We start from the raw sequence: 18,244 nt of genomic DNA, 5'->3' as shown, positions 1-18,244 counted from the left end.
GACTGGACCCACAGCACGCATTCTTAGTGGCGAAAGTTAACAAGTGCAGAATTTGGCATATCAGCTATCTCGACTGTGAACCAAAACATCAACTTTAATAAGCTGAATTTTCCTCTAGTTTTATAGATGATACTTGTATACAAAGTCCATAATTACTCTTCCAGCGCGGGTGGTGGGTACCATTTTTTCCTTGTTCTGTTTGAATTTTATCCAAATCAGACGACTAGTATTTGTCCCAACCAAAACAACAAAGTGTTAGATTAAAGACAAAAACGATACGCAAAATGCCATGAAACGTCAAAAAACTCAAACAAATTTTTATTAATTATTGTATAAAGTTTATTTATTTTTAAAAAAAGTGAATGGATTTAACCCAGCTTCTAGCTGGGGCTCTAAAAATCGTATGAATAAGTAAAGAGTAATTTATTTAATTATTTATCAAAGCTAATTAACTGTTGGTTTCTAATGCCCTTGTACTTCCAATTTCTCATATTCTTTCAACTTCGTATTGATCATCATGTTGGGAGACGCGGATACTGCATCTATTATTACGTACGGCACATGCATAGCCGCACTTTAGTCATGTCATGATGTCATGTCATTATATGCATGATGTGTCATGATTGGATGACTTAAACAAAGGGAAACATTTGATTTTTTCTCACGGCATACACCGAATCAAAATATGGTGATCAATTTGATTAACTTTTGTTCTGGACTGACTAGCCTCTCTTAGATGTGAGAACGCTTTTGGGTTTCCACGTGAACACGCGAGGCTAGTCAGTACAGAACAATAATTATTCAAATTCGGCGCAATGTTTTGATTCGGCATATAGCGACCGCGTTTTTAACTACTTAGTGAATACTCTTTGTTTCTAACTAACTGTATTCCCCTAAATATTCGTTTTTATTTTGCAAAAAAAGTAATGAAAGGAAGAAGAAAGACAAAAAAAAAAAAAGAAAAAAAAAAAAAAAAAAAAAAAAAAGAGAGAACAAGAGAGACTGAAAATCAAAATAACAAAGAATAATTTAATTCTTGAAACACAGAGAGAACATCGAAAGAATGAAAAATACAAAGAAAGAAAGAGGGAGAAATATTAAGTAAAGAGAGAGGATAAAAGAAGTCAAGAAAAGTTAATGAATACATGATGCACATTGATGACTGGTTTTGTTGTCACTGGCGGATTCCCTGTGTCAAGGTTGGGTTCCCTGTGATAACTGGTCAGCGGTTGTACATTGTAGAACGTATTTAGCACGTACAGTAAGTACAGTGGCAAGTCGTACTGTATTCTTCTCTGAATTTGATTTAATTTTGGTTCACGAATGTTAAAGATGATCTTAGGTGCAAATGAAAGTCCGAATTTGATCGAGCAGAAATTCCATCCGAGTATGAAACTGTGATTAGCAGCCACAGTTCTTTAACGTTTCCCTTGAAGGCCCTTACCTTTATCACCATGGAAACCAATGCAACGTAGAATATTAAACATAGTCTTCTACGAACCTAAAACTATACATAATTCTTTTGCTACAAAAGCTAAACTCTTATTTTCAATAAGCAATAAAAGTCACTATATTGAATGACTTGGATTTTAGAAAAAAATTAGGAAATATTAAAAAAAAAAATCAGTGCTTCAAAATTCCTTATGGAATTGTTAAAATAATTGTTTTTATATCTACAAAAATAACTACAAATATTGTTTACTTATTTGGATGGATAGCCGGAATGTCCTTATTGTGGGTGGATAAATTTACTACTTTCGTTCCCTCCCCTCCCTTCCTTTGTCCGAAACGGAGCACGTACAGGGTCTTTATTCCATGCGGATCTAAGAGAGGTAGGATGGAGGGGCCCCCGACACCCGTGTTACACTAGGACCCACCCCCGACAGCACCCTTTCCCACCCCACCCTCTACAGTGTTTTTTTCTTTGACCATATTGCACCACTGTCAAGTATAAAAACCTAGTCATTAACTGCTTAAGTGATTTGGCCAAACTATTATCGATCACTGATGATTGGCTCAGAAACGCTCTGTCCATGACATATTTTCTTTCCCAGAATGCATCTCTTAGCTTGCACATGAGTAATGACGATAGAGACAGACGCATTGCTGGGTTGTTGGCCAAGAATGAATGTGACGTCATAGGGTGAAGTGACACAGTTTTCAGTTTTACCCTCACGGATTTTGCGCTGAAACTCGTCGGTGAAGTCAAACACTTTGGTCTTGACTTCCTGTAAAAGTTTGGTGGCTGGTTTTGATTGGCAGGCATAAAAGACCTAAGATGAATAGTAAAGATCAACATGTATCAAGCAATACAACAGTGTGTATTGAAGTTTATGAGAAATAAGCAAAGAAGCTAGTGGATCGATATACAGCTATTTTTAAAAAAATTATTTTTATGAGTGGAGTATCCTCATTAAATATTATTATTATTATTATTATTATTATTATTATTATTATTAGCTAAGGTTGTAGGTTTTGATGCAAGTTGCAAATTTTGCAGGTCACCTGCTGCATATTTCAGAGCTTATTGTTTCTTGTACCTCTTTTTCTTAGTTTATTATTTATTTAATTCTTTTTTTATCATTTGAATGCTTCAGTAAAAAATAAAGGATTTTTTCTACAAATGGACGACTTGCACGTCTCTCTCACAGGTGACATGACCATACACTCCTTAAAACAAGCATTCGCATCAAAATAAACACCAGAATATGAAGACTATCCTCGATATTAGTAAGAAGGCGCAGTATAAGGTCACAACTATCGACCAAATAAGCAGGAGAAATAACGCAAATATCGAAAATTGTGTACGGATTTGTAACGAAAATGTGTTGGCTAGCACACGTATGGAGATAAATTAAAAACGTATCGTCTTTATCAAAAAAGCATTATTTACCTTTGATAAGCACAACCTTGTTGCCCAAATATTCCCATCACTGCTCATCTCGACCACAAGACCTCTGTTAAAGTCTGCCAGCTCACGTTTGACATCAGCAGAACACGACAAGTCTGGCAGCTGCACTTGTTTGGCATTGCACTGGCTGTAGTAACCTAAACCGGTATTGCTTTCCTGTTTGACCTGTTTTCCATAGAACAGTCGTAGGATACTTTCATCTTTCTTCAAGTCAAAGGCAACCATTTCGGTTTCTTCGTAAAACACACGAACGGACATGAGGCATTCTGAGACGAGAAGAGCAAAATACCTGAATTTCAGGACTTAATATTCTTATTTTAATGCATTTTTTTTAGATATAACTGTACAATATTTCAGTACTAGGGCTAAATGTGGGTGGCATGATTGCCGTACGCTGTAATGCGTCATCTTCCACTACTCGTGAGTTTTGTTAGTCCTACAAGTTGGGTCACAGGTTTGCCACACTTGAAATGAGTTTTTTTAATGAGGTTTTCTCTCCCATGCTACTAGCTTTAAAAAAACAAACAAACAAAGATTTGGAAAAAAAAAAAAAAAAAAAAAAAAAAAAAAAAAAAAAAAAAAAAAAAAAAAAAAAAAAAAAAAACGCGCGCCGGCCGCCTATCAAGCCTGCAATTATGATATAATAGTGGAATTTTTCTGTTTGCAAAAATCATTTTTGCAAAAATCATCATAGGTTGTCGAATAATCATTTCGTACTCTCCAAGAAAAATATTTAATTTCAGCAATTAGGAAACAAAAACCAAAAAATCAAACACTAGACTTGCCTTGTGCACTGCCCGTCACCCATTATAGCGTGCATGACCACATGCATCACATGAAAGGTACTAAATAAACCCCTTACACTAATTCCCAATTGGGGGTCAAAACAAAAGAATTTCCTTCTCTTGAGGATTGAAATATTTTATGATGTTAATATTTTACCTTTTTTGACCCCCAGGTTGGGATTTTGTGCAAGGGGTCTCTACTTTGTCTAACTTAACATCGATTATCGTACCTGTCTTATCTTTGAAATGTTTAGTAGAAATTGCCAACTTTTCCAATTCATAAAGTGTCACTCCGTTTGCAGACGAGTAACTTGAAACTGGCTGCATCTTGAAGATAGATATCATTAGATGAGACAGGGACGTGGGAAAGAAGGGTTGCTTATCTAATTAAATTTCAGAGCATCAAACACAGTAAATTGTGTGTACGTGCTTTCATTAAATATTTTGCATCTTGAAGACAGATAGCATTAGATGAGACAAGGACGTGGAAAAGAAGGATGATTACGTGCGTCAAAAAGAAATGTCAGCGGGGCATTGAACAATGGCACAAAGTGTGTGCTTTTATTATACATTTTCGTGCTTATAATTGGTTTGCTTGTTTTATTAAATGGATCTTTCAGTGCAAAATGAACAAGAAAAGAGTGCCTTATTCAATATATTTATCCAAACACCAAGAAGAATAAAATAATTGAGATAGACTGAAAACGAGAATCGAACCGAAAATGCTCACAAATTTAATAAAACAAAGACAAAGAAAAAAAAAAAAAAAAAAGAAAGAAAAGTTTCTCAGTGTTCTAATAAAAAGAGGATGTCTAAGAGTGAGAAAATTATTACAACATTTTATCAGTAACTTCCAGTGTCTGTTGATGCTTTTTTTTTTTTTGATTTTTTTTTGATTTTTGATTTGCTGTGTAGTCAATAAAAGGCCTTCGAAACTACAATCACTTTATATTATGAAATACTGCTACAGCTTTTCATACCTCATTCATTTTCGTTGTTGAGTAAGTACTAGTGGTGGAAATATCAACCATGTTGCTTCCTAAGACACAAGAATTGTAGCTGTAGTTTATACAAAGCAAGAGGTTTGGACAAATATTTGTTAGACCACCTTAAATGCTTATGCGTCCAAGACAATTGCCAACGTGGCATGTTTTATCGTGTTTGGCTTCGTCCATCAAATTTACATTTGTCTTCAGAGTTATTAACTTATATGACTGACGGAAGCCAAAAAATAGTCCAGATGTTTAAAAGAAGCATAAGCACTAACAGAGCTCTAATATTCATAGTCTGTCAGATAAAATGATAAGAAAACTTACCAGAGAAACCATTACTAAGTTGTGGCATTTGGTTCATTTCGTGCACCTGAAAGAAAGGAGACGCTGAGATTTTGACATAAGTACACATGTTTGAAAAACACAGCTATTTAAATTGATCGTCATATTTCCATTCGGTGCATAAGACTCAGCTATAAGGATATATCATTGTGAATCTCTTACCATTTCCATTGGAAATCCTGCATGAAGCATCTTTAGCAGACCAGGCAGTTGGCTATTACTACCTGTAGGTCGGCAAACGAAACACACGATCAATATTGCAATCAGTAACATCATGTCAGCAAATAAGAGAATATGAGAAAAAAAAAATAGATGAAAAAATAGCAAAGGTTAAAATTGAGCAGAGAATTTGAAGAAATTGATTGCCCTTCATAGGAGTTTTCCATGTCCACCTTAGTAGGGGTACTATTGATGACGATAACCAAAAAAGTGAATGATTGGATATGATGTTGGTGTACGTTGAGCTATCTACAGCATTTTTTGTATGAATATTAGTTGAGACGGTATATATTGGATACGCGGTTGTGACAAATAGTGACCATGATGATACCGTATCTTTTTGATTGGCTTGAGGTACTTCGCACGCTGTATAACTGATTGACATTAGTTGTCAGTCATATTTCCGTGCACCTATAGCGTAAGCTTTAATTAAGACTTATGATCATTAATTACCATTTTGTGCTGTAAAGAGGGAGCTTTGACCACTATTCCCCATGTTGTTCGTCATTCCACTAAAAGGCGTCGCCTCGTACATTCCAGTCCCACTACCTCCCCCTCCGTAGCCAATCATCGAATCGCTTCTCACGTTTTGTAATTCGGTAAAAGTTGGCTCACACTGGCTTTCACCACTGGACATCGGGTAACAAAATGTATGGACACTGTTGTTATTGAAACTGTTAGTAAAGTTTGCCTTCATGAAGTAGTCATCGCTTATTCCATATGGTACTTGCTGGGGCTTCATGCTTAGGGTATCCATACTACTTTCCAAGTGTCCATTGGATCCAAAAAGTCCTATGGGGGGTAAGGTAGGTGTGATGTTGTCAATGTCATCCTCAGCACTACCATACATGCCTCCAGAGGTACTACCATTCAGGTCAGCGGAATGTGGTGGGCTTGATGCGTGGCTGCTGATGGGAGAGGGGAATGCGCAGATATCTGTTGGGTTGTAGGACATGGTGCCGTAGTATCCATTGTGAGCTTGGAATGTACCAGGCTGTCAGATAAAATGCATAGAACAATATAATTAAAAGTTAAAAAATGCATTGCATTCACGGCTAGCACGTAAAGCTTTTACATTAAAAGCAACATTTCAAAGTTTCTTTTAGGGATCTTGCAGTGTGACACTCGTCACAAACAGATTTTCACGTGCGTGGGTCTTACAGCGAATCCGTGAAGTGAAGTCTTGTAGTAGGAGAACAGAGAGGTTTTGAAATAAGACTGTGTGATTGTTCGTTTATTATTTCGGCGGGTAAAGTGTTCCAAGTTCTTGCAGTGGGGGTTTGATAACTGTTTTGGAAGGATCGAGTTCTGTGTGGACTGTATCTTCAGAGTGGAAATTAATTCGGGTTTTTCTTTTCATAGGCTGCTACTTTTGGGCCTCACGTTGTCGTTCAGCAAACCGTGGGTGACTTGGCAGAAGAACACCGTGTCTAGATGTTAATACCAGAATGTCTGCGTTAAAAGGCGTACACGTAGGAGTCGACTCAGTTCGGTGTAAGAAAGTTCGGTAACATGACCAGGTTGTACGTTGGACTCTTTCGCTGGATTTATTCTGATGATGAGTTTAACCTCTTGCGGGACTAGACTTGTGAAGAGTATGAGAAACTAGTGATACCTTACAAAGGAGATGTATAGAGGTGACGTCTGGCTTCAGGATTCTTAGGCTAAATGTAATCACAATAACTAAAACAGCAACGACAACAACCAAAGAAACACGCATGCAACAACAGCAACACCCACAACAGAAATAACATCACCAAAATTTACAATATCAAAGACTAACATAATTACAACTAGAGCAGCTGCATAACAATAAGGATAAACAACATGCAACGACTGCAAGAACAAACGTACTACTGATATACGTATAGACGAATGACCCCCTGTAAATTAGCACAAGATAGACTGTCACTGAGTCATTCCGCAAACCCCAAACTAGTAAATATAAACACAAAAAAGTCAATTTTTTACTCACGTATAAGAATCCAGTGTCATAATCATTAGGAGGCGAGGGAGACGGCGTGTTGACTGACAGAGAAGATGATGTTCTTAGTTTTGATTTGGGTGAGCAGGGAACTGAAGCGAAAATTACAGATGAATTAATGTTATTATGCCTGGCACTTTTCAAAGTTTACATCGCCACATCATAAAGATTTAATCAAATATGTCACGAAAAGAGATTTGACTAAAATTAAACTGCATAAACTTCAATTTTGAAGCGCAGATCGCTCTTTTTTAGCATATATGATTTATAATATAATAACTAAAAAAACAGCAAGAATCCCCAAAAACTTAAGTTAACGACAACAATACAATTTGAATGAAAATAAATAAATTCTAATTTGCTATACTACTTCTTTCTTTTTTCTCTTTTATTTACTCTCTTTGTATGCATCTATCTGTTGGAGCCAAACTAATGAATGGTAGTACTAACGAGATTTTAGCAGTCAGTTGTCGCACATACTGTTTGAATATCATATTGGCATTCTTTGCCAATGTAAACATCTTGGGATCTTTTAATATCCCATACATAATCAATTGGTGGTACCAGCACTGATGCCCTGATTGCCACTGAAAAGTGCACATGCAGCAGTTTGAAAGCTATTTACTTCAACCTATGAAATCCTCAACAACATACTTTGAAAATTTAGCGTATTTTATTCCACTAAATTAGCTTGTCCTGTAAAACTAGATGATGTATCTACCTTTGCCCTCCTTTGCTCTCCTTTCTTTCCCTATTTCCTTGGTAAACTGTTTTGAAATACACACTCTCATATTTCAATAAGATTGAGAGATCTATCCGTCTTTTTCGAGTGACCTTGATAACTGTCAAGTCCATTCTATTCACTGCTCAATTCTCATCAAGTAGAACACGTGTTCAAGACACCTTATAATTAATGTACAAAAGATTAAAGATTAATTATTTTGTTTAATGGCCCCACACTGACTACAAGTGTTATTGAGTCTTGTTGTACATGTCAAAGAGATCAAATCTTCGTGAAATAGTCAAGTTATAAAGCGTTAAAAACAATATTTTAAAACCTTTGCTGAAGCGAAACTTACAACGGTGCAGAGATAGAAAGCTTAAAGTCTAGCTAATATAAATTTCAGCCATAAGTTTTTGTTAAGAACATTTCACCAAAACTTGCAAAACTTATAAAACTTGTATAAAATATATACAAGTTTTACAACATAATTGCGCCGTGGACATCCCTCGTGAAACCTTTCTTTCAAACTTGACCTTGTCCGGAAATACTTAAACTATACACACTCTTATTGTTTCGAGAATTTGTAATTAGAAATATTCCTCATTTTCTTAGAAATATTCCATGGACCAGCATCTATTGACAAAATGGCCAAATATTGTATAAGGACACTGGCTGGGTATTCAAAATTAAAAATACAATGTGTAGTAGAACACAAATATTTATATATATATATATCGTAGCTGTTGTGCATGTGGTTTAGCTTTTATAAAAAGCCTGAAACAAGATTGACATACAACAATTTAATTTGACCAAGTTCATTTTTCAAAACATATCTTCCAGCTTCCATTTTGTACATCTTTCTTAAACAATGTTCCATGCAGGGCCCATGATCTGGTGACAAAATGGCTAAATCTTGTATAAAGGAACTGGCTGGGTATAAAATAAATACAAAGTAGTAGAACAAAAAATCAAAAATTCTAACTGTTGTACCTGTGGTTTGGTGTCCGATGAAAATCGGCACAATTTTTCCAAGTTAATTTTTAGAAAAAAAATCATTTTTCAAAAGATATCTCAAAAGGTTATTCTTCAAAAAATATTTCTAAAGGACAGAACAGATAAATATTTGCATAACAAAATCATTTGGCATTTCTAATAATAACATGCTTTTGTTTTTCTCTCAACGGGCACAGAACAATGATTGGACTGAGAAGCGTGGCCAATGTACAAGACCTTGGCCTTGGCATGTTGGTCCACGATGTTGACTATTGAACCACACAACATGCATGTTATTGAGCGTGTGTGACTTTGTACACAGTAATAATAAATGATAAAACTGCAAACAAATAAAATAGCTATATGTTAAGTTTATAAAATAGCGTTTTCCGTGCTCCGTTCAGTGCTTATGGCGCTTCCTAAGCGCTTCATTATTGAACCGAGCTCGGAAAAAGCTTTTTTATTCGTTTTATTATATAGCTACTAATTATATTTCGGTATTGAATTTATTTACGCAAAAAGGAAGACGGTCGACGGTCGCAGGATCTAGCAGAACTTCGCGCGCGCGCATGGCGTCAGCATTGTGCTCCTTTCACTAATAAAGCACAGTTTTCGACCAATTAGCGCGCTTACTATCATAACTATATTATAAAATATTTTACTTGTTTAGAGGGATTTTACTCGGCTTTACTCATGAAAAAAATAAAATAAAAAAGAGGAAAAATTTGCAAAAATAAAACATTGGAATTAAGATCGACTAATCTCTATTAATGCATCAATATATCAGTGAAAATGTTAATTAAAAAAAATACACAAATTAGTGCAAAGTTTTGTAGGCGTACGGTCTACTGAGGTCTAATGAACTTACTAATTTTGTGGAAATTTGTGCACCTTATTACAAAGTTTTGCACGGAAATATGGTATGCACTCTAGCCTACTAGATGTTTCTCCAACCAGTACTTTACGCAAACAAAGGTAGAAACGAGAAAAATACACAATGGTTGGTCGATATCTTCGTTTCAGCAACGATGTAGCGGGTCCCCGACGCACGACAGGCGGTGCGCTCTCCATCCTCTTCCGGATGTTCCCTAAAACTCTAAGCTACACGGATTAGAGAAAAGTCGAAACAATGCATGCATCCGCTAATGGAAAACGATCCTAAAAGTAGTTTGAACTATGCAATTCCTTGTAGAGCTTTTAGTAATTTTTAAAACAAAGATAATTCTCCAAACAATGAACTTCCGTTCGTCACCTCTGCGATCGTTCGCTCGCTCGCACCAACTGGTCTTCTGTGAGTAGATTTCTCCTATGCTCAAGAGAGCTCTTATCTGGATTTTCACGTTCTCTCATGCTCTCTCTTTCTGTAAAAATGAATTCGATTAGGGAACGAGGGCCACAACTTATTGATTAAACAATGCTGCCCTCGTAAATCAAGAACGGTTTATTTATTTGCTCATCATCAAGAACAATTTATTTATGGCGATCGACCGTTATATCACTTCCACGTTTCTTTTGAACGCCGCTTTGGTTTTCCTAAATGCATCCTGTGATCCATAGAAAATCAGAGTAAGTTGACTATAATTTGAATAAGATGCCATTTTACCAAGAAAATGAGGATTGATATAATACTGGATACTTATCATACATCGATTACTCATATCAAGGGATTCCCCGGTCTCTTGTGGACAATGACGCAAACTTAACTTCCAGACAAGCGAATATCAATGAACGTCCAAAGGGAAAATTCGAGCATATATAGAGAAAAACCTCAGAACTGAAAGATATATATTAAGATTATCTATTGATATTTTAAAATTCAGATTAGATAGACCAGTTTGGTTGTATTCCTAGGGTGCCCTAATAAACACTTCTGGTTTATTACTGTGCCTTTGTTTGCCTTCCGGTCATTTGATGCATGAATACGTTTAAGCAGACATATGACCGAGACGAATAACAGTAATGTTCTTTTTATAGAAAGTACATGGTAAGATTTCCCCGTAGTGTTTGCACAAATTCACAGAACAGGAAGGTTTTAAAGAATTTGTCTTCTGAATTAAGCTCATTTCACGATAGATGATGGTTATTCATTGGAAACTTAAGACCACATTTGAATATTCAAAAATACATGAAACTGATTCACGAGGCACAACAGATACATAACAACAATCACTTCCATTCAATTAATACTATCTTTTTCAGGTTTGCTACTGGATTTTCCTTCCTTTCTTCCTTCCTTCCTTCCTTCCTTCCTATTTTCCATTTCTTCTCTCCTCTTTTAATTCTCAATCAATTGTGAGGAACCGATAGAAGAATCTATACGTCAAAAAGAAAAAAAAAAAAAACAAAACAAACAAGGATATGCATGCAAAACTGTAAAACCGATACAGCTGGCGACTACTTTAAGCAGCAAGCTAAACGATACATAAAATATTACAAAGATCGGAATTACTACTATGGATACAAAGTGACAAAAAATTGGGGGAAAATAATGAAAACATAATAATTAATAAAAGAAAAACAAATAAATACATAGAATCAACACACAAACTATAGACGCCAGTAAAACTGTGTTAAAAAGAAATAAAATCAGATCATTCATTTATTATCATTATAATTACCTTTCGGTTTCAATCGAAATACTCTGTAGGGTTCTTTTTCATCAAGACTGTGAGGCACACGGATCTCTTCAATGTCTGGCATTTTATGAAGCGCACATCTGAATCTAGTCTTCCAGGTCGACGGATCAGGTTGTTCACCACGCTTGTATTTTCCAGTGTGTTCTGCCCACATACGGAACAGAACCGCATCTTTATCCAAGTCGAAGTCAGGTTTTCCGGCGTGCTTCCATGTGACTCGGAATTTAGTCCTTTCCTTGTCGAGCCAGCACAGTCCAGGAACGTCTCCGCTGTCCACTCTCGCCTCGAGCCATGGTCGAAGTCTCTGTCGATCACTCGACATTTTGTCGTTGCTGGAATAAGACATAATACTGATATAATCACTTAGATTGTGCATATTTGCATCGAACATTTACTAGAAATACTATTCCAAAAATCACTCATGGAATCCTTTTCAAAATTTATATTTCTTACACTATATTTTGAAGAAAAAAATACTTAATCTTATTACCTCGACTTCAGACTTCGTTTTAGGGAATTTCTTTGAATTAAAGTTCTTTGAATCAATTCGACTGGACTAAATTCATTCATAGTCTGTTCATTTTTTTTTACAGAGAAGGGCTTTCCCCTCACGACTTGATTCTCATTGGTTGACGTTTTGGACCTTTAGCAATGACTTCCCCTTCTACTTGTATAATATTATACCTTAGGGTTGTGTTCTTCCTTCATTCATAGCGACAGTTATGGGATTTATACACGGAGCCCAATGAACCACGGTGTCTCCTCTAAAACCTTCATGTCATATTTATCACAGAAATTTTATTTTTTTACGTTTTATTGTTAGATGTTTTTATTCATATTTTCCCCTTTGTTTATTTAGCTAATTGTCTTCAGTCGTTTATTTTATTTCATTTCATTTTATTTATCATTTCATTTAATATTTTCTGCAAAAAAGGTTGTTGGACGCAAAATCGAGAAAATGTTTGAATATGCTTATTCATATGCAAAAAGTAGATTGACATTATGAGGACACGAAGTATGAACATTTGTTTCGTAGTCTCATTAACGCTAACGTTCGTCGTTCTCTCCGACAGCGTTGAATAAATTATGAATCCGAAAAATGAATATGCAATGAATTATTTTTGTTAATGAATGTTCATTATGAGTTTGATACAAGAAGGTAAAAAAAAAAAAAAAAAAAAAAGAATAAATAAAAGAATGAATGAATAAGAAAAGTAAAGAAAAGAAAAAAAGAACGAAACTTTCAATCGCTGGTCGCTCGGGAATGTCATATAAACTTTTGTTTTCGAATTCGGAGCACGAGGCGGCATCAACAGTATCGAATTTGAACTTTGAAGTGATCTGATAAGAGAAATAACCCAATTTGGGCCAGCGGGTCATTTTCCCCTATAAAACTAAATATAAATACAAATCGATTGTAATCATTTGAAACAGAGAAACAAATATATCCACACGGAGGAAATCCTTCAGAGAGGAATAAAAAAAAAAAAGAAAGAAAGAAAGAAAGAAGTTATTCTAAAATTTATAAAAAGGTTTGGATTCTCTTTCTCATTCAAAGTGGACATAAACAATTTTTACAGCATTAAGGCTATGACCATTTTAACCCTAAAATTACACGTTACGTTAAACATGTTGACTCAACTCTTTTGATGACTTGTGAACTAGTTAGTGTGTGCTGTTTCATACGTTTTCTAGCACTAAAAACAGTCCTGGGTATTCCCTTGTTGTAGTCTATTTTACAGTGTACACCTTTACCATAGGTCCCTCGTGCAACCATACTTTCCAACAGTTTGGAATCGATCCTGATAACTGAATGATTAAGCGAAAGCAAAACACGACTCTTCGTGATATTTTTCATTATTGTAAATTGAAGTCTTTCGTCAATTGTGACAAAATCACTTCATTCATATCTTGGTGCGAAACTACGCTGACAATCATTTTTCATAAGTGCTCCAGACAAATCTTGACAATTTTTTAAATAGCAAGAAAAAAATCCTGACAGTCGACTGTTTTCAATTGTTGTAGTCTAATTTAGTTTGAACTTAGAGATGGGTTGTTTTCTCACAGTTTGCCATATGGTAAAGGTTTTGCTTTCGTTCTATTATTTACCCTTACGCTTGTTCTTTCTTTTTCTATTTTAAGGTTTTACTTTCGATATCAAAAATGTCCTAAAGCAAGTTCCCCCCCCCTTTTTTTAATGCTCTTGCTATCTTTGCAAATGCATTGTTTGATGGAAAAATGAACCTGAATCTGAAATACCGGAGAATCTTTATATTAATATTTTCTCATTTTTTTAAAGTAACGAAGAAGAAGAAGAAGAAGAAGAAGAAGAAGAAGAAGAAGAAGAAGAAGAAGAAGAAGAAGAAAATGGCATAAGCAACTGAATTTTGGTAAAAAATAACCTAATCAGTTCATAACCACCTTAAAAAATCGCCGACAAACTCCTAAGTTCTAAAAATAACTGATTGCTTGTAAACGAGTGTTAAAATACTCAGTTGACATGTTAGAGTACCATGTGCTAAAAATAGATAATGAATGACGCACGTGACGATGTTAGTGCTTGTCACGTGAGCGGAAGTCATTTTTTGAGCTGCAAATAAGATAGGATCAATGGAGCGATGCAAAGAAACTCGTAATTATTAAGACGATCTGTCTTAATGACAATAACCGCAAAAGGAAAGCTAGAATACAAGTAATAATAAAAACTTTTTGGCAACTAAGTAAAACAGAGACATTATTTTAAACCAAGATATCTCGTAAATACAGGGATGACCCTTTTTCTTTGTATGGCATTCAAATCAGTGTCCGGTCAGCAAGCACTCCTTTCTTGGCTTAGGGTCGTGTTTAATCTTCGTATAAGAAATATTAATTGACTTGGATTTTCTTATTTATTTTAGCACTTGTTGCAGTCAGGCTTTCTTAAACTAAAGGAACTATATTTCAAGCCTTTAGTTTAGAAGTGTATGTAGTTTACTCATCAAAGTCCACGCCAAATAAATGGCATGTGATGGTAAACTTTGCATCGCCTTTAATGAAGCTTTGATTTTTTTAAGCGCGTACGTAATCACTGAGCTGTGCCATGTCCATGATATTTTTTAGGGGTTTTGCCGGATTGGATAACGTGAAATTTCTCCATACATAATTTGTCTAGTACTATGACCCCAGACGGAAAAGGCAAAGTGTTTTACGCGCGTGGTGACTGTCTGTAACTGAAAACCATATTTATCAAGTCTATTATCAAATGTTGAACGGGAATAAAGAGCAATGTTTGAAACAAAAATGAACTGGCAAGGCAGAACAGCATTTTTTCACTTGTATTCCAGGAACATTATTGATATTGGTAAGAAAACAAGTGGAGTTCGAACTAAAACGTTGTTTTGCTTAAATACGTGCACTCCGACTGTTTGAAGACTCCCCTTCAGTAACTTTAGTCTTCCTTTTCCTTTTCCTTTTCTTTTAGATATTTTTTCTTTATTGTTTTGTTTTGTTATTTTCTTGTTTTATTTCGGCAACAATTTTCATTTATATCAAATGTAAATACCTCGCATTTTAGTGAACATATAACAGAAAATAAAGAACCTGGTGTTGTTTGATGATATTGTTAGTATAGTTAGGGTATACACATGCATTTCTTAGTCTTTTGTCGTAAAGGTTGAAAAGCAGGTTGCTAGCTTTGTGTTGTATACGTGCTGCTTCGAAACTTCAGCGCCAAAGACTCAAATAATATTTATTTGCTCTATTCGCCATAATTCACGTCAAAACTTTATCGGATACTTTGTGTTGTATACGTGCTGCTTCGAAACTTCAGCGCCAAAGACTCAGATAACATTTCTTTGCTCTATTCGCCATAATTCACGTCAAAACTTTATCGGATATATTCGAAAAATATCCGAAAAATATTCGTTCTGTTTTGTGAAGTGCTAGTTAGTTCCCTTGGCGTTTGATCGGTTCCGGTTCATGATTTAAAGCAAAATTTTTACTATGATACTCAAAAACTCATTATATGAATATGATGTCTTCATAACTGTCTTAGTCTTTGTCCTTTGACAATATATTATATTATATATATCTTTACATAGAAGGCTAGCCAAATTGCTTTGATGATTTGAAGATAAAGCAAAGATCATATTTGTTGACACAGGTGTTTTCGAGAAAGTATAGTTCCAAGATTCCAAGGTATCTCAAATTACTAAACTGAGCAGAAGTTTATGATATCAAAAAATATAACTGATACAATCATCAAAGACTTGAGGAAAGGCTTTAGTTAAAAATTTGTACGGTTAATTTATTTGAGATTGTGAAGGACAATCATTGTTCAACAGTTTCGTTCGTTGCGGTATGCCATCCACGAGTTTTTCATTCTTTATAGAAAGTGAAATTTTCATTTGCTTTCACGTGTGTGATGTCTTTTCTAAGTGTCTTCTTTGCTTTCTAACTCATTATATGCAAAAACAGTTGTCTAAGGATAAAAGATTCGTACTGAATGAAAACAAGTTATTGGATTGATTTTGATGTGCTTCAGAAAGAAATCTGAATCTCAGTTATTGCGCGATTAGACTGAAACAAAAATAACAAGCAAACTTAAGAAAAACACCGGAAAACACCCATACTTCCATTTAAGGCCAAATCAAATCTAATCCTTGAATGTGTTTATCATAACCGAATTTATTAAGAACCTATAAATAATGCTCATCTTTGACCAATAAATCGAGAAAATAAGAAAAGAAATGAAAAAAAATAAATCAAAAATCAAAAATCAATGAATCGATCAAGCGAGGGATAAGCTGCAGCTCACGATCGCTAAAGGAAGTTTTCACACTCACCCATGAGGGCGTAGACGAGCAATTTAGCTACAGAAACTATTACTTGTAGTTTTAAGACCGTCCCTTTTTATCATGACCGTGTATAAAGGAAAATCTCAAGTGCAACAGGAAGTGTTAATTTTAATCTTTTCAAATCCACCATGGGACACGGAAATCCTCGACAAATACCTGTCAGATTCGAACGTTGAATTTATTGCACAATCATATAGCAATCCAAAGCAGATATACCTTTTTGGAAGAGCAGAGTAATTCGACAAAAAATTCTTGCGCGGTTTTTAAGTGGATAAAGAAAACTCAAGTAACTAGCTAGCTTCGCCTTCTTCATGCGCTATGATTTAACGTGGCGCAAGGCAGGAAGCTGACACGGTAATTCGCGGTGGATCAAATGATAATACAGTCGATCTATGACCGATAAAATACCGATTTTACATCTAGCTGTTACTTTAAAAGATTGTTTTTTAAAATCTTTTTAAAACAACAAAAACAAAATCTGGTTTTTCATTATTGAAAATAGGATTATCTTAATCATTTTCATCACAGTCCTCGCACGATTCCTGACGGGGTGGTCAGTCTTCATCGATATATTCCCCAAATCAACAGACGAAAACATTGCGTAGATGTTGTTTTACCGAGCTGAAACATTGCTAGTCCCCAAAAAGTTTTGAATTCCCAAACAGTTGTCAAATATAATACCGCAAGGCGACACTTCCTTCGGAGAAAAAGACAAGGAGTGACTTTTTGGCAGTGGCTTTACAGCGCGCGGCTTTGATCGTCAACAAGTTGAACGAAACTCAACAACCGCACCCCTCGTCATTGGGCAATTTTGGGCATTTAGGGTAGAAAATATTCCATTCTTTTTAAGTAAACTGTGTTTATGGCGTTTAATAATGGCAATAAACTTGGTAAATGTCGATTTAAAACCTAATTTTGGGGAACATAATCCACCAAATGACAATTCGAAAGCAAAACGTTTGACAGCGGTTACGAATCTTATTCGTAATTTCTGGAGTACAAAGCAATTCTGGTTTCCGTCGTAAATCACTTGCGATACATAACTAGGTTTTAACTTACCTTTCGTTTGAAAAATTATTGTAAAAACTGAAGTTTTAAGCTGGGGCTTTTCAGTTGTCCTTCACCAACAAGAACGCAGAGTGAAGAAATTTTTTTGGGGAAAACAACCGTTCGACACACTGCCTTTGGTTGGAATGAAGAGGTACAACTAAATGCTGAGATATTACTGGACGATGCGCTGTTTTTCTATTGGCTTGCACGCTGTACGGCTGAATGCTTTGCATAAACAATTCATAGCTCAATGCAAAGGAATTTTGCTGGCTTCTAATGTTTCAAAGTTCAAAACAAATGCAAAGCAGATGGAAGAAAATATGTCGTTTTAGGAATTAAAAGAGATTTGAAAATCGTTGAACAATGCTTTACTTAGGGGTTTGTTCAACATTGTTAATCTTCATTTCAAGCGATTTTAATATTCATTTAGGCAGTTTCAAGTCTCATATATCTTTAAATTGCTTCTCCATACATTTTTCGGTTAAAGGAAGATGTGTGTGTGAAAAAAACGAATCTACCGTAAACCAAATACAATGAAAACAGCGATATAGCGACTATAAGCTTACAGCTTCTGAAATTCCTAAATCAACAATGTATTTATTTGGGTATTATTGCTTTAAAGAACTGAAAAGTTCTTACGTCACGGTAAAAAATACCAGCTTTGAATTTACATCCACAACGAAAAGTTAGCAAAACAACCTTTTAGAGCATAAATTCCAAGTATTCTTGAAAAGTTAACTAACGAAATTGTAAAGGATTATATATTAGTGCAA

General features: G+C 35.2%; 1 protein-coding gene across 4 annotated transcripts; it reads right to left on the bottom strand.

Moving 5' to 3' along the window:
• Positions 1–297: 297 nt before the first annotated feature.
• Positions 298–17,672, bottom strand: LOC116300595 (uncharacterized). Of its 4 annotated transcripts, none has more exons than XM_031709487.2 (10): positions 17,481–17,672; positions 11,569–11,936; positions 7,225–7,325; positions 5,703–6,243; positions 5,193–5,254; positions 5,013–5,058; positions 4,677–4,735; positions 3,927–4,023; positions 2,894–3,177; positions 298–2,273 (listed from the first exon to the last, which is right to left on the bottom strand). In XM_031709487.2, the coding sequence occupies exons 2-10, from the start codon at positions 11,930–11,932 to the stop codon at positions 1,995–1,997; spliced, it is 1,833 nt and encodes a 610-aa protein (XP_031565347.1). In that variant the 5' UTR covers positions 11,933–11,936; positions 17,481–17,672; the 3' UTR covers positions 298–1,994. The 4 variants fall into 4 exon arrangements, with proteins under 4 accessions (XP_031565347.1, XP_031565348.1, XP_031565349.1 ...); XM_031709488.2 differs by having other exon boundaries at positions 11,569–11,918; positions 17,481–17,671; XM_031709489.2 differs by lacking the exon at positions 17,481–17,672 and adding an exon at positions 13,229–13,416 and having other exon boundaries at positions 11,569–11,918.
• Positions 17,673–18,244: the final 572 nt, after the last annotated feature.

The sequence above is a fragment of the Actinia tenebrosa genome, unplaced genomic scaffold (assembly GCF_029948245.1).
Source record: "Actinia tenebrosa isolate PJP-AT-01 unplaced genomic scaffold, QUT_ActTen_1.0 PGA_scaffold2__45_contigs__length_23673736, whole genome shotgun sequence".
In the NCBI taxonomy this organism is placed as follows: Eukaryota; Metazoa; Cnidaria; class Anthozoa; order Actiniaria; family Actiniidae; genus Actinia; species Actinia tenebrosa.
This window is presented reverse-complemented; position numbering and strand designations above follow the sequence as displayed.